Here is a 15369-nt window from a genome sequence, read left to right as displayed (position 1 = left end):
AGTAATACATTAAAACTATAGACACTGCAACAGAAGATAAGGAAATGCAGTATTTCACTGGTAGCTATTAAGATCTTTTAAATGGAGTGTGTTGTGCCAGATACAGATTATTCTACTCAGGTTTGTATCCTTTGCACCAGTCAATGCTGAGATGTAACAAGCCATGAATGTTTGCTGGATAAATGAAAGGTTGGTGGATGACTCAAAATTATCTAACTCAAACTTAAGTTAATCAGTCTACTGTCACAAATCCTCTACCTCTTCCTAAATTAGTTTACAGGGCTTTACTCCATATAAATATTTGGCAGCTTAAAATGTTAAGTCTATGCTTCTCAAGCCCCTATTCTACGCAAGTAAATTTTAAGCAGTTTTTTCACTTTTTTAATCTTTTACATTCATAAAACATAAGACTAGCTTTTACTGATCTTTACTCATCCTTTGACAGTGAAAAGAACTGATCATCGACTATAATGAATGAGCTCAATTCATCCTTGGTTACTCATCTTTGTACAGAGCCTGCATGAGTCAGATTGAAATAGTTTCTTGACAGATCAGATAATTTTCCCTGGATTAAATCTTGGGTATTTTCTGCACCTTTTTTTTGTCACGTGTGTCTTAATTATTTGGTGAGCTAGTTGTTTTTCATCTTACCTATTAGAAATCACATCAGGAAACATATATACTCTGATTGACTGTTAAATGGTTTTAATGTCACCAACTATTAAGAGTATTATAGAACTCTAGCCCTAAGCATATAGGATAAAAAGGAAAAGCGTGACAAGCCTGAAGACACTGAAGTCTCAAGTAGTAAACCAGAATGTAGTTTTTGCTCATTTTCAAAAGATGCAGCACTCAGAGTTCCACTGAAATCTTTAAAGGGCTCCCTCCCTAGGATTAGCTGGCTTTAAGGATATGTCACCTCTTTGAGTAGATCCAACGTGCAGAATCTCTGTGGTACCTAGGAGGTCTAAGAATTTGTGGCAGGTGATATTTTCCAAAAATGGCCCCAAACAGTCTCTCTTATTCCACGTTCTTTCAACATGACCATGACATTCCTCCCATTGAGAAGTGGGGTCTATGCCACAGCCCTTGAATCTGGGCAGGTTGTTACTTGATTATAACTAATGATGCTAGAAATTTGCAAGAATACATCAGAAAGGGTAAGGCACCTTCTGCCTGTTTGTTGGACCATTCACACTTGGAATCCTGAGTTACCACTCAGAAGCCAGACTAGCTTAAGGCCACCATGCTGAAGAAGTCAAGCCACACGGAGAGGCCGTATTCTGGTTACTCCATCTGGTAGTCCTCGATTTTGAACTGTCCCAATCCAGATGTGTGAACGAAGGAGTTTCAGATGATGCCAGTCCGTAGCTATTGAGTCACTAGTTAGCCTCTGAATCTTCCTAGCTGAGGCCCTGACATCATGAAGCAGGTACAAGTCATCCCTGCTGTGACCTTTTGGAATACCTAGCTCACAGAATTCCTAAGCATAAACAAATGTTCTTTGTTTCATGAGATTAAGTTTGAGATAGTCTGTTACACAGCAGTAGTAAATGGAGTAATCTTACAGCAGTATAATCTCAAAAAATTTACGAAAACGACCTTTGACTTTAATTATCTACGTATGTGTGGATACAGGCAAGTTTTCTGAACACTGATCTAATAGCTTAGCAGCCTATAAAGTTAGAGAGCAGCGTTGTAAGAGTAAAGGTTTTCCTTTACAACTTCTTTGAAAATCTATTTCAAGGGCCAATTTTAACTGTTACATTATATTTAAAAAATTTAGCATTATCTCTTCTTGTCTCAAGCAACATTTTGATACTAGGCAAACTATTTTGTTAGCTTCTGGCCAATTGATTGTTTTTCACTTATTTTAGCTTGTTGGTTTTTCACATTGAAATTATCCTCTGCTTTGGACATCTTCATTACTTTAACACATTTTTAGTATTGATAAGTCTTTTCAATGACTGGTGATGATCCCTTTATTGGGTCCTAAATTTGGCTCACTGAAAAGTGACCGGCAATGTTTCTAAAAACAAAATAGGTGGGTCTAAACCTGAGAGCTACTACAGTTGAAAAGCTAAAATGTTAACCAATTAAAGTAGAAAGATATGTCAGTAATGATCATCTGGATTTAAAATAATTGATTTGAAGCCTTTTCTACCTATAATTAAATAGTAGGTCCTAATAGCTCGGCTGTAACCCTCATATCTTCTCATGTTTAAAAATCTTACAAAATTTTTTTTTTTTTTTTTTGGTGGAGGAAGAGGGGGAAGACGGCGTGAAAAGAAAAGAATTAAGGGAGACTTTCAAAGAGGAAAGGAAAATAACTAATTTCACAATCAGAACTATTTGAGAGTTTGGGGATTCCTGAAGCTTTTCACTACCCATTATTCCCAAAAGTAAAAGAGAATAATAGTCCAAGAAAAACTTACATCAATATGACAACATGTGACGTTATAAAAACTGGTTCCTTTTTTTTTGTTTAAGTATTTATAAACTGATCATTTAGAAACAAAATATAAAATATTATCTTCCTAAGTATTCTCTTATGGGTTCCAAAGGTTTCACAATTAAAGGAGGAAAATGTTAACATTACTGTAATACCTGACAAAATGTTTTGAGCCACTTTCTCACTCCATTCAGGTAGTTCCTTTGCTTTTTCTTCTGCAACTGGCTCATAGGGCACCATATGACTCAGATTAACTTCTTCACTTGAAGTACCTTTAGCCTAAATAGTAAAAATGTTTTAAAATGCGAAACAGTAAAGTACTACGAGGGGAAAAATTATAAGCTTTATGTAATAAAATATTAAGCCAACAAATACTAGATATAATTAAGGAAAGTATCTCCAGCCAACCTAGTTAGCAGTACATTCATAACATAGAGTGCAATACCATAACTACCATAAAATTGAGAACTGTCCTGGTCTTATATACAGTCCCACTGGCAAATAAGACTTAAATACCAACATACCTCCAATACAGCATTTAGCAAATCAGATTTAAAGTGACCTTTTTCAATCCTTGACTAGACTATGTGTTCCTTCATACAGCTGTCGTCTCCTAGATATTAGTATGTACACATTTTTCAGTAAGGTTAGAAGATTTCTGTTAGATGACTCAGTGAGGAAGGATGTATCCAAATAAACTGGATCAAGTAAAAGCAAGTAAATATGTGTAAACACAGAACAACCTACCATGCCATTGGCATAAAAATGGGAAACACAGAAATGCCTGTACTTTGCTATGAGACCTGAAGCCAACACTCAGTTAATCTGAGTTAGCCTGTTCCCAAGCTCCTCCTAAGAACTGGTTAACTCAGACCTCACAGTATTATAAAATAACTTGAAAACCAAATTGCCCAACAGAAATACAAAGAGAAGTTGACTTAAAATACAAAACAACATGAAAAACAAAACAAAAACTTCTACATGGGGGAAAAGCCACTCGTAAGTAAAAACTAAATACAAACTGGACAAAATATTTGACATGGGCTAATGTGCCTAAAATATAAAGAGCTCCTAGAAATTGAAAAGAAAAAGACTAGGAAAACTCAGTAATAAAAATGGATAAAGGATATTAATATACATCACACAGAAAACAAAATTCAAGGAACCCTTAAGCAGATACTCAACATCACTCATAATAAAATCAATGCAAATTAAAATATTCCAATATACCATTTCTCATCTATCAAACTGCCAAAATACAGAAATGCTGACCACCCAACTCTGTTGACAGGCTGTGGGGAAAAGGGTCCTCTTGCATATTGGCAGGAGTGCCTAAGAGTACAATCCTTAAGAAGAGCAATTTAGCAAAATCTATCAAAATTACAAATGCATTCGTCTTGTGACTCAGTAACCCCACTTGTTTTACCTGATGAATTACCTACAAATGTATGAATTAATGGATCTACAAAGTTAATCGCTGAAGCACTGTCTGTAAAACCAAAAACCTGGAATCACGTCTTAATAAAAAATTGGTTAAAGAAACTATGATGTAGTCACACGATGAAATACAAGATAGCTGTAAAAAAAAATTGAGGAAGTTCTCTATTTAATGACATGAAAGATCCTTGGAATTTATTATTAAATAAGAAAAATAAAACAGAGGACACTCTATATGATGTTACCTTTGTAAAGAGAGGAAGAGAAATAATAACAGTTTTTATTTGCTTTTATCTGCTTCAAGAAACACTTGAAGAAACACAAGATCCTGATAAAAGTGATCACGAAGACCGATGGGGGCAGGGGGACACACAAAGGTGGGAGTAAAGCTTTTCAATGCATATACCTTTTGATATAATTTGATTTTTTAAACCAAGTTATTAAATTTTTTAAAAATCAAGTTCTAAGTGATATGGAAAAATTTCTAAACATACCATGAAGTAAAAAGCAAGGAGCAGAATAATGTATCTTACATACTGCTATTTGCATTAAAAATTATACATGTGTGTAAATACACATATATCCACACAAAATAAATATGTGTGTGAACATACATTTTAATATGCACAAAATATATCTAGAAGAACAATAAGAAGCTAATAACAATGTATCCAGAGCTAGGAGTTAGGAGTCTGGGGGACAGTAATGGGAGGAAAACTTACTTTTCACTATTTATCTTTTTGTAACTTTTGAATTTATTTTTTGGGCATTAACTTAAAAAACATTTTTTAAATAAATATATCACTCAGAACCATTTTGGACTTCCAATGTCCTCACAGAAAAGGATATTCCTAGATATTCAGCATAAACCACAGTGACACCACACAAGTAAATGCAGAATATTCCTTTGACGTTCATTAATTCCAGAGATAATTATTGAGCATTTACAATATGGCATCAATGAACAATACCAAACTTCTTGTAATTTGATACTCACACAATGCTATTTTCTTTCCTCATACATTTGCTTATCTTACTTTTTCTGCCTAGAATCCCCTTCAATCTGCTATTCACATGGTCAACTCCTCTTCATCCTCCAGGACTCGCCTCAACCATCGTGCCCTGTAGGAGGAACCTCCTTACTGTTCCCCACATACCTGTACGCCCACATGTATCTATGAGGCCAGGTTGTACGTTAGATAGAAGGAACAACCTAGCTTTCTATACAACCTAGGAACCTTCATGTAATGATCACATTGGATAAAAATGTCTCTTTGCTAATCTGTCCTCCCCACTAGATGGTCAATTCCTTGAGATGAGAAATTTAAACTTTTTTCACTATGCCTTCTAGCACTTAAAAAATATTTACTTAACTCTAATCCAGATTTATCATTTACAGCATATCATATACTCAGCGTCTAAGAAATGAGAGAAGAAACTACTAAGCATATTTTAAATAATGCATTCTCTGTCCTGTTGACCATCCATGAAGAAATAAGCAACTGAATAAAAATGATAGTTTAAGAAAAAGCATACCTAGCCCAAGATCTTGGTGTATATGGGTAGGTGAAGAACAATACAAAAAGTATACACATCGTTAATGTAAATATAAAAATTGTTGCAAAAGAATCTATTTCTTAAAACAGTTTAAGTAACAAACACTTGGAAAGGGAAATAGTAAAGCCGCTCATTATTTTTTATCAGTAATCAGTTTGTGACTCTGCAAGTTGCTTTCTTTAGTTCATGGGAATAAGATCTAAAAAAAAATTAAAACTGGTGAAAGGTACCATTAGAATAGCATACGCACACAAATACCTTATGACTCTTTTACATATTTTACTTACCTTTTTCCCCCATTTTCCTTTATGACGCACATCCTTACTGCCTTGGTCCAATGAAGGACCTACCTGTCTCACATCGGAGCCACTGGCTTCCTTCAGTTGGTCAGAGGGGCTCCTTGCTCTGCCAGGGATTTGGAATTCGTTTTCTCCTTCAGCCCGGTTCCAGTTGGCCTAGGGAGTAAAGGACTAAGCTGACCTTAAATCCGACGTTCCCCAGATGACTCTCCTTTAAACTGTGGTGCTCCAAACACTGTGCTCTAATAATACACCTGGTCAAATGTCACTGTTTGATGGTCTTGTTTTAAATACAACTACTTTTATTTGTCTTTCCCCTATACTTCTGTTTTATCTCCTCACCTGACCTCAAACCTTTAAGGTCTTTGGTTCACAGCATATGACCTAAAGCAAATTTCAAAAGACAAAATATAGCTCACAAGATGGCATAGAAGGTAGAGGCTGAGCTCGCCGCCTCTAGCGACCACACCAAAGTTATAACAAAACTATAGAACAACCAGTATGTGCAGTCACCTGAGGTCTGGCTGAACAGAAGGCATACAACTAGGTCACCTCAAATAACAGGTCACCTCAAAATGGTAGGAGGGGCAGAAACGGCCCGGTCCCACAACAGCGTGTGGCTGTGGAGAAATCGGGAGGGCTATCGTGGCTCAGAGCCCCCTCCCCAACCTGAGAGCGAGGGGTCCCACCCACACACGGGGCTCCCCAGCCCAGGGATCCAGTGCCAGGAAGAGAAGTCCCCACAACCTCTGGCCATGAAAACCAACGGAGGTTGTGGCTGAGTGACACGGAGGGCTGAGGGCACAGGCTGTCCTCTCAAAGGGCCCGCACCCGGCCTTACTCACTGACGGACTCGCTCGCTCTGCGCTCCAGTGCTGGGGCAGCTGCTTGCGGGGTGCCAGGGACACACGGGGAGGTGCTGACCTATCGGGCTTCAGGGCGAGGGCTGGAGGGGCGGCTTTCTCCCAGACAGAGGTGCAGATAGACACCACTGTTCCTATGTTGAGTCCTCCCTCTCCCAGCCTGCAGACATAGGCGCCGTGGTATCCGAGTTTCCATCAACATGGATAACACAGGTGATTCTGCCCAGGGGATTCCCTGAGACCCCGCCTCTCCCAATTTGTGGGCCCACACAAGCTGCTTCTAGTAATTTATTCCATACAAATGGGCTGTCTTGGCTCTGGCTGCAAACTTTCATAAAATTCCTTAAAGACTCACAGAACCCGAAGAAGTCGCATCTGGCCTCGGTGGGTCCTGTATGTCTTGCAGAGCAGCCCCAAGCCCTGTACAAGTGGCTGCTGGCTTCGGTTTCTGACTTGGCCCCTCAAGGTACCTGTAAGCCCAGCACAGGTGGCAGCCATATGTGGATTGCCTGGTGACTCTTACCAGGTGGCCGTAGAGGTACACAGGCTGTGGCTGAACTTGGCCAGCAGCTAGAACCCTTCTGGTCTGTGCCACTAGGCCTCACAGCACACCTACTACATAAAGCCACTCTACTAAGACCAGGAGACTTAGAAGCCCTACCTAATACATAGAAACAGACACAGGGAGGCAGCCAAAATGGGGAGACAAAGAAGCATGTCCCACATGAAAGAACAGAACAAAGCTCCAGAAAAAGAATTTACCAAAATGAAGGCAAGCAATTTAATAGATGCAGAGTTCAAAACACTGGTTATAAGGATGCTCAAAGAACTTTGGAGAAGAGTAAATGAACTCAGTGAAAACTTTAACAAAGAGATAAAAAATAAAAAAATAAAAAACTAGAGATGAAAAACAATAGGGAACCAATCAGAAATAAATAATACAATATCTGAGATGAAGAGTACATTAGAAGGAATCAACAGAGTGGATGAGATGGAGGATGAAATCAGTGACACAGAGGATGGGGTAGCAGAGGACACCCAACCCAAATGGCAACAAGAAAAAAAATCCTAAAAATATGAAGATAGTTTAAGGAGCCTCTAGGACAACATCGAGCATAACAACATTTGCATCATAGGGATATCAGAAAGAGAGAGAGTAAGGAATTAAAAACCTATTTGAAGAAATAATGACAGAAAACTTCCTTAACCTGGTGAAGAAAATAGACATACAACCCCAGGAAGTTCAGAGGGCCCCAAACAAGACGAACCCAAAGAGGTCCACATTAAGACACATCATAATTAAAATGCAAAAGGTTAAATTCAAAGAGAGAATCTTAAAAGTAGCAAGAGAAAAGCCATTAGATATCTACAAGGGAACGCCCATAAGACTGTTAGCAGATTTCTCAACAGAAACTTAACAGGCCAGAAGGGCTTGGCACAAAATATTAGAAGTGGTGAAAACCCAGGACCTACAACCAAGATTACCCAGCAAAGCTATCATTTAGAAACGAAGGACAGATAAAGAGCTTCTCAGACAAGAAAAAAGCTAAAGGAGTTCATCACCACTAGGCCGGTATTACAGGAAATGTTGGAGAAACTCCTTTAAGAAGAAACAATTATGTATCAAAAGTATGAATAAAGAATGTCAATAACTACATAGCTATCAATGAGTACTTCAAATGAAAAAGAATTAAATGCTCCAGTCAAAAGACAGGGTGGTTGAATGGATAAGAAAACAAAACCCTTACATATGCTGCCTATGAGAGACTCACATCAGATGAAAAGACACACACAGACTGAAAGTGATGGGATGAAAAAGATGTTTCACGATGGACCTAGAGGGTGCTGTGCTGAGTGGAAAAAGTCAGATAGAGGAAGAAAAATGCCATATGGTTACATGTATATGTGTAATCTAAAGAACAAAACAAACAAACAAAAAATCCAGAAACTCATAGATATACAGAACATTTTGAGGTTTCCAGATGGGAGCAGGGTTGGCGGAGGGAGGGGCGGGGTGCGGGGGAGGGGTGGTCAGTGAAAAAGAAGGAAGGGATTAAGAAGTACAAACTGGTAGTTACAAAACAGTCATGGAGATAGAAAGTACAGCACAAGGGCTATAGCAGATAACACTGTCATAACTATGTACAGTGTCAGAGGGGTACTAGATTTATCGGGATGATCAAATACTGTCATAACTATGTACGGTGTCAGAGGGGTACTAGATTTATCGGGATGATCACTCTGTAAGTTATATAGATGGATAATCACTATGTTGCATACCTGAAACTAATATATTGTATGCCAACTATAACTGAAAAATAAAAAGATATATTAAAAAAAGACAAAGTATAAAAAACTTATAGTAGTTACTGGTATAAGTTACCATTACATCAGATACCGCTACATTTGAATTATACAACAGATACTGTTAGAAACATATATAAAACGAAATAATTTAAAAGGCAATTAATAAAACTCATGTCCAGTTAAACTACTCTGCACTGCTGAAAAGCTGATTGCTGATATTTTTTGCACTTAAAACTAAAGGTATTCCACTCACATACACTTTTCTGAATGAAAACAGTACAATTAATCCATTATTCTGAGTAAAAATAACTTCCAAACTAAGCCAAATGATTCATCAGATATTATATCTTCTTCAACAAAGACTACTTAAGAGTGAAAAAGACAAGTCAAAATTATAGCTAGTAACTAACTTTCATTTACAGTTAGTTCTGGGACAAAAGAGCAAACTAAAAATAACATATAACCAAAAAATAAAACTCTTAATAGAGAAGTGAAATATAACCTAAAAGTCGGTTTAATTTCTTTCCTACAGCCCAGTAATAAAGGTTCAATGAAATGTAGGGGTGGAGGGAGAAAGAGCTCCATAATAGATCTGGAGTACTTAAGAATGTCACTTCATTCTGCTAGTAAACAGCAAACTTAAGACTTAAACTCATATCCATCTGACCATGTTCCTGCCTTTGTAAATCTCTCTCCATGAGAACACAGGCTATACATATTTCTGTATGGGGATCATGAGTTTTGTTAACATACATTAAATGTTTAGTGTTGACTATGCTAAAGTATAAGTTGATTGCCAGGTCATTCACATATAAAGTTTGTTCATATAACTTAAGGCCGAGATGACTCTCTGACTTTTTACTTTGCTGGTGATCTGTTCCCATAATCTTCAACCTTTTAAATATAGGTATGAATTAAAGTGCATTCAACTTCCTGAGAAAACAAGAACAAATTTTTCAAGACTGAAATCAAAGGAAACTACAGTTGACCCTTGAACAACACAGGTTGGAACTGGCACATCTACCTATATGTGGATTTTCTTGAATAAATACTGTAAATGTATTTCTGGTCAAGATGGCAGGGTAGGTAAACTCTGTGTTTGCCTCCTGCCATGATCACATCAAAATTACAAATAAATTATAGAACCAACACCCTTGAGAACTACCTGAAGACTAGCTGAACAGAATTCTTGTAACTAAGGATAAAAGAAGCCACTTCAAGACTGGTAGGTCTCACACCCACGTGTTGTGGTTAAGAATCAGGGGGGTTATCTCAGCGGTGGATATCCCCGCTGAGGAGTGAGAGTTCCCCAGCCTAGAGCACCAGTGCTGTTTTGGAGAATTCTCCAAAACGACTGGCTGTGAAAATCAGCAGGGATTATGTCCAAATAAGATGAAAGGCTGCTGCAGACACAGAGATCTTCTTAAAGGACCTGAGCACAGACCACTCGCAAATACACACTCATCCTAAATTCCAGGGAAGGGAGAGCAGCTCAAAAAGCACTAGGGACATATATTCAGGGTGAAGGCTGGAGGGGCAGCTCTCTCAGGGCTATGGTATTGGCAGGTGCCATGATTCCTTAGTGGAGCCTTCTCCCTACCCACCCTGCAGGTGCAAGTGAGCACCATACCTGAGTCTCCATTAACCTAGACAACACCATTCTAGTCCCCACCCTGGTGATTCTGAGACTTTGCCTCTTGATAAGTGGCCCAAAGCCTAGCACTGGTGGCAGCCAGCCTCAGTTGACAGCATAGCCTCCAAGACCAGCACAGGCAGCGGCTGGCCCTGGCTTGTGCCAGAATCCCTCCCAAAAGGCCCCAGAATCAACACACCAGTGCTGGTAAGAGATGTCACCAAAACAGCTTCAGACCACACCAGAGCACCACCCAATCAGCATCACAAACAACACACCCAAGGGGTGGACTCAGCAGGTACCAGAACCCATTTAAATCGAATTATTTCATAGGGTCAGCCTCCACACAACAGCTTGTCTGCTGTAGCCATGGCTGGTTTTCATAGCCAGTCAGTCTGAGGGTCCATCCCACCCACTAATGTGCCAACAGCAATCAAGGCTCAACAATGACAGGAGAGTACATGCAACCCACACATGGACACACCTGGAGCATTCAGCTCAGGTGAACAGGGAGACTGCGCCACCTACTACAGCTGGCCACTCTGTCAAGACTGGTAGATGTAGTAGATCTACCTAATGCATAGAAATAAACACAGAAATGCAGTCAAAATGAGAAGACAAAGAAACATGTCCCAAATGACAGAACATGACAAAGCTCCAGAAAAAATACTAAACAAAATGGAGACAAGCAATCTATCAGATTCAGAGTTCAAAACACTGGTAATAAGGATGTTTGATGAACTTTGGAGAAGAGCAGATGAGCTCAGTGAGAACTTCTTCAACAAAGAGCTAGAAAACATAAAAATGGATATAGGAAACATAAAAAAGAACCAGTCAGAAAGGAAGAGTACAATAACTGAAATGAAGAATACATTAGAGGGAATCAACAGTAGATTAAAGGAAGCAAAGGATCAAATCAGCAATTTAGAAGACAATGTAGAGGAAAATACCGAATCGGAACAGCAAAAATGAAAAAAGTTTTTTTAAAAATAAAGATATTTTAAAGGGCCTCTGGGACAACATCAAGCATCCCAACATTTGCATCACAGAGGTATCAAAGGAGAAAACAGGGAACAAGAGATTGAAAATCTATTTGAAGAAATGACAGAAAACTTCCCTAAGATGGTGAAGGAAATAGACATACAAGTCCAAGAAGTGCAGACAATCTCAAACAAGGTGAACCAAAAGAGGCCCATACCAAGACATGTCATAATTAAAATGCCAAACATTAAAGACAAAGAAAGAATCCTAAAAGCAGTAATAGAAAGGAAGCTAGTTACTTGCAAAGGGCTCCCATAAGACTGTCAGCTGATTTCTCAACAGAAATTCTGCAGGCCAGAAAGGACTGGAACAAAATATTCAAAGTGATGAAAACCAAGATCATTATACCCCACAAGGCTATCATTTAGATAGCTTTCCAGATAGGAAAAAGCTAAAGGAGTTCACCACCACCAAAACAGTATTACAAGAAATGTTAGAGGGACTCTTTTAAGAAGAAAGAAAACAAAAAATACTAATAAGACAATACTGCAAAGAAAAAATTCTCATTGGACAAAGAAAAACACTTAATAAAAGCAGTGGATCAACCAACACCGAAGCTACTACAAAGGTTAAAAGGCAAACGTAGGAAGATCATGTGTAATTACAACAGTAAATTAAGGAATGCAGACAAACACACACACAATAGTAGTAAAATCTAATGACAAAAACATAAATGTAGAGATGAGTAAAATTAGTAGTGATTTTAGAATATGTTTGAACTCAAGCGACCATCAACTTAAAACAGACTGCTATAAACATAGCTTGGTATATATGAAGCACATGGTAGCCACAAACCAAAGATCTACAAGAGCTACATAAGAAAGAATAAAAAGGAATCCAAACACACTATGGAAAACCATCAACATACAAGAGAAGAGAGCAAGAGAATAAGAAACAGATAACTACAAAAACAAACAAAAATAAAATGGTAATAACTACATACCTAGCAATAATTACTTTAAATGTAAGTAGATTAAATGCTCCAATCAAAAGACAAATGAAAAAAGAAGTGGTACATATATACAATGGAATATTATTTGGCCACAAAAAAGAATGAAATCTTACCATTTTTGACAACATGGATGAACCTACAGAGTATTATGTTAAGTCAGAGAAATAAGTCAGAGAAAGACAAATACCGTATTATTTCACTTATATGTGGAATCTAAAAAGCAAAATAAATAAAACAGAAAAAATCTGTGAAAAAAAGAAGTGTTTTTTTCTGATATCTAGAAAGGATTTCAGAGTTGTAGAGGGCAATTACTCAGCCAGTGGGTTTGGAGGAAGAGGCAGGCTGCCATCACTACAGGTCTGCCCATTGTTTATGTCTGGCAACCTCTGTGACCCTGAGCCTGGGTTGATGTCCTCTGAATTCTCATTACCCAGGTACAAGCATAACTTTACCTTGAACTTAGAACACTGTTTTGGAATTGCTACTTCATGCACATGCACCTCTGGCTAGATTGCAGGCTTCTTGAGGAGTAAGTAGGATGCCAGCTGACTGAGCTCTACATTCTGGGAACCTGGCACAGTGTCCACAACATGGCAGACAACTAATACATGTTTAACGAATGAATGAATAATTGATATGGATTCTAAAATCTTGATTCATCTCTGCAAGAAAGCAAGAGGCAAAACTCAAGTGCTTGGCTTCATGCCTCCTCGTGATCTGAGATACAGGCCAGGCCAAGTGGTCTGTCAGATCACCTAAGCGTCATGTACTGCCTTCATACAAACTCTCAGCCAACCTCACAGAAAGGGTCTAATGGAAACCTCTGACCATGAGTTCTTGTACCATCGTTTAGCACTGGGTCATCTTCAGGTCTTTTCTTGAATATCACCTTCTCCTCCGATCATCCCATTTACAGTTGCACCTGCCTCACCCATACCGGGACTCCTGTTTTTTGTTACCCACTTTCTTCTATAGCTCTTATCTCCGTCTAATGTATTATATACTAATTTGCTTGTGTGTTCAAAGATACAAGTTTGGAATATGCTGTAAATAGTTGATTAAGATTGCAGGCTCCGAAGTCAAATTGCTTAGGCTTACGTTAAAGTAGATTTTCATCCTGAAGACGATCACACAAGTTACCTGAAGCCGAAGGTCAGACATTTGTCTTAACAGATCCTCGAAGAGTTCTCTATCATCTTCTGGTAATTCAGAAGACAAGACGACTCCCACGAAGCATCCTGATGCTTGCAACATTGTATCAGGAAACATGTAGGCTCCCACAGTACATTTAAGAACTGGAGATCTATCAGGAACTAGAGGATACAACCAGCCACACACCTGAAAGGATTATTATTTTAAAAAAAAACAATGAATGAACTAGGTTCTCAGCAAGGTTTTACAATTGTTATATCAGAAAACAAACATGGTAAAGTTTAAAAGGTATTTTACAAGGCTTTATAGGACCACTGGCATCAATGAGGCCCCCATAAAAATTAGCCATGTAATAGTCTGGTCTTCCTGCAAACCACTCACAAGAACTGTGCTAAAAATGTTATTGCTCCACTATTTATAAAGTCTTAAAACTGGTAACCTTAAATAGCCCACTGTTAACCAATAATGAGTTTAGCTTTAAATAAATAATGGTCAGAGTAAATTAAAGCTTTCTTTATCATTTAAATTAAACATCCCTTTGTAGAAATAAAAAAAAACTGTTTTCAAGTACTCTACATGTACTGTTCAATCCTCACAAAAATGCCATTAAGTCAGTTAGTGCTGTCATTTTATATACAAGACAACTGAAGCACAGAGAGGTTAATTACACTGCACAGAGGCAACAACTAAAATGTGGAGCTATGATTTAAATGCACACGATCTTGTACCAGAGAAGCTGAGCAATTATTTTAATTAGAAACTCAGCATTCACAATGTTGAATATACAGAATTTACTAAACCCAAGAGAACTTGACAGGACAGAGGCTAGAATAAAACACTTAGTTATGTTTGTGGATTCACTATCATTGCAAAGTTAAATCGAAATGACACAAAGCTGCCTTGGTATGTCACCTGGGGTGGTCAGACTCTCAGTATACCAAGATTTGAGACTAAGGCTCATTTCCTGGAGATCTAAATGCAGACGAGACCAAGTTTAAATCAAAATAGCCAAATGTATTCATTTCCATTCACATACATTCTTTAAGTGGCCAGAATTGTGCTCCTCACTCAGGACTCTGCTATTCCTAATATTAAGAATCTTATGAGAACAATCTATTATTAAAACATTGTGTGGTGAACGTGAGTCAAAGAGCACAAAAGAGTTCATGTCAACGATGGAAAATTCTAGTATACGACCATCACCCCTGACCAACCGACTGTAATATGCAGGGATCAGCGCATCCAGGTCTGACTCTTTCCTGGAAAGTACTTAATAAACATTTCCAAATTCTTTTTCTTTTATGGGTTCTCTATTTTTTTAGCTGTCTCAAAAGCCACTCTCCATCTCTTATAAAAAAGTCAAACTTCGAACAAGTTACAATAAAACATTACTGTGAAAAACTGTGTTTGGAAAACTTTTTCTAAACTATGATATGTAACCATCTGTGGTATGTGAAATGATTTCAAGTAATACACAAACTTTTTAAATTTGAGTACTTATGTGTTTTAACTCGTATTAGAAAAAAATACAGCCTTCCCTCAATTTCAATAACTATGAAATTAACAAATGACATATCTAAATAAAAATATGAAAGTAAGAGCAGAAGTATGGATTTAACAAAAAAAATTATAAAGTTCATACTTAAATGACTTAAGTTTGGAAAAGTGATTCTCTA

At 37.9% G+C, this 15369-nt stretch overlaps 1 protein-coding gene across 7 annotated transcripts in view; it reads right to left on the bottom strand.

Annotated features, from left to right (window-relative positions):
- Positions 1–15369, bottom strand: part of SPART (spartin) — a 66408-nt gene that overhangs the window by 10207 nt on the left and 40832 nt on the right. For 5 of the 7 annotated variants that reach the window (XM_006915815.3, XM_025049547.1, XM_025049546.1 and 2 more), the window contains 3 exons: positions 13682–13879; positions 5734–5901; positions 2608–2731 (listed from right to left, as the gene is read on the bottom strand). In XM_006915815.3, the coding sequence (XP_006915877.1) occupies positions 2608–2731; positions 5734–5901; positions 13682–13879 (490 nt within the window). The remainder of the gene's footprint in view (positions 1–2607; positions 2732–5733; positions 5902–13681; positions 13880–15369) is intronic. The other 2 variants (XM_025049551.1, XM_025049548.1) reach the window with 1 other exon arrangement.

The sequence above is a fragment of the Pteropus alecto genome, unplaced genomic scaffold (assembly GCF_000325575.1).
Source record: "Pteropus alecto unplaced genomic scaffold, ASM32557v1 scaffold16, whole genome shotgun sequence".
NCBI classification, from domain to species: domain Eukaryota; kingdom Metazoa; phylum Chordata; class Mammalia; order Chiroptera; family Pteropodidae; genus Pteropus; species Pteropus alecto.
This window is presented reverse-complemented; position numbering and strand designations above follow the sequence as displayed.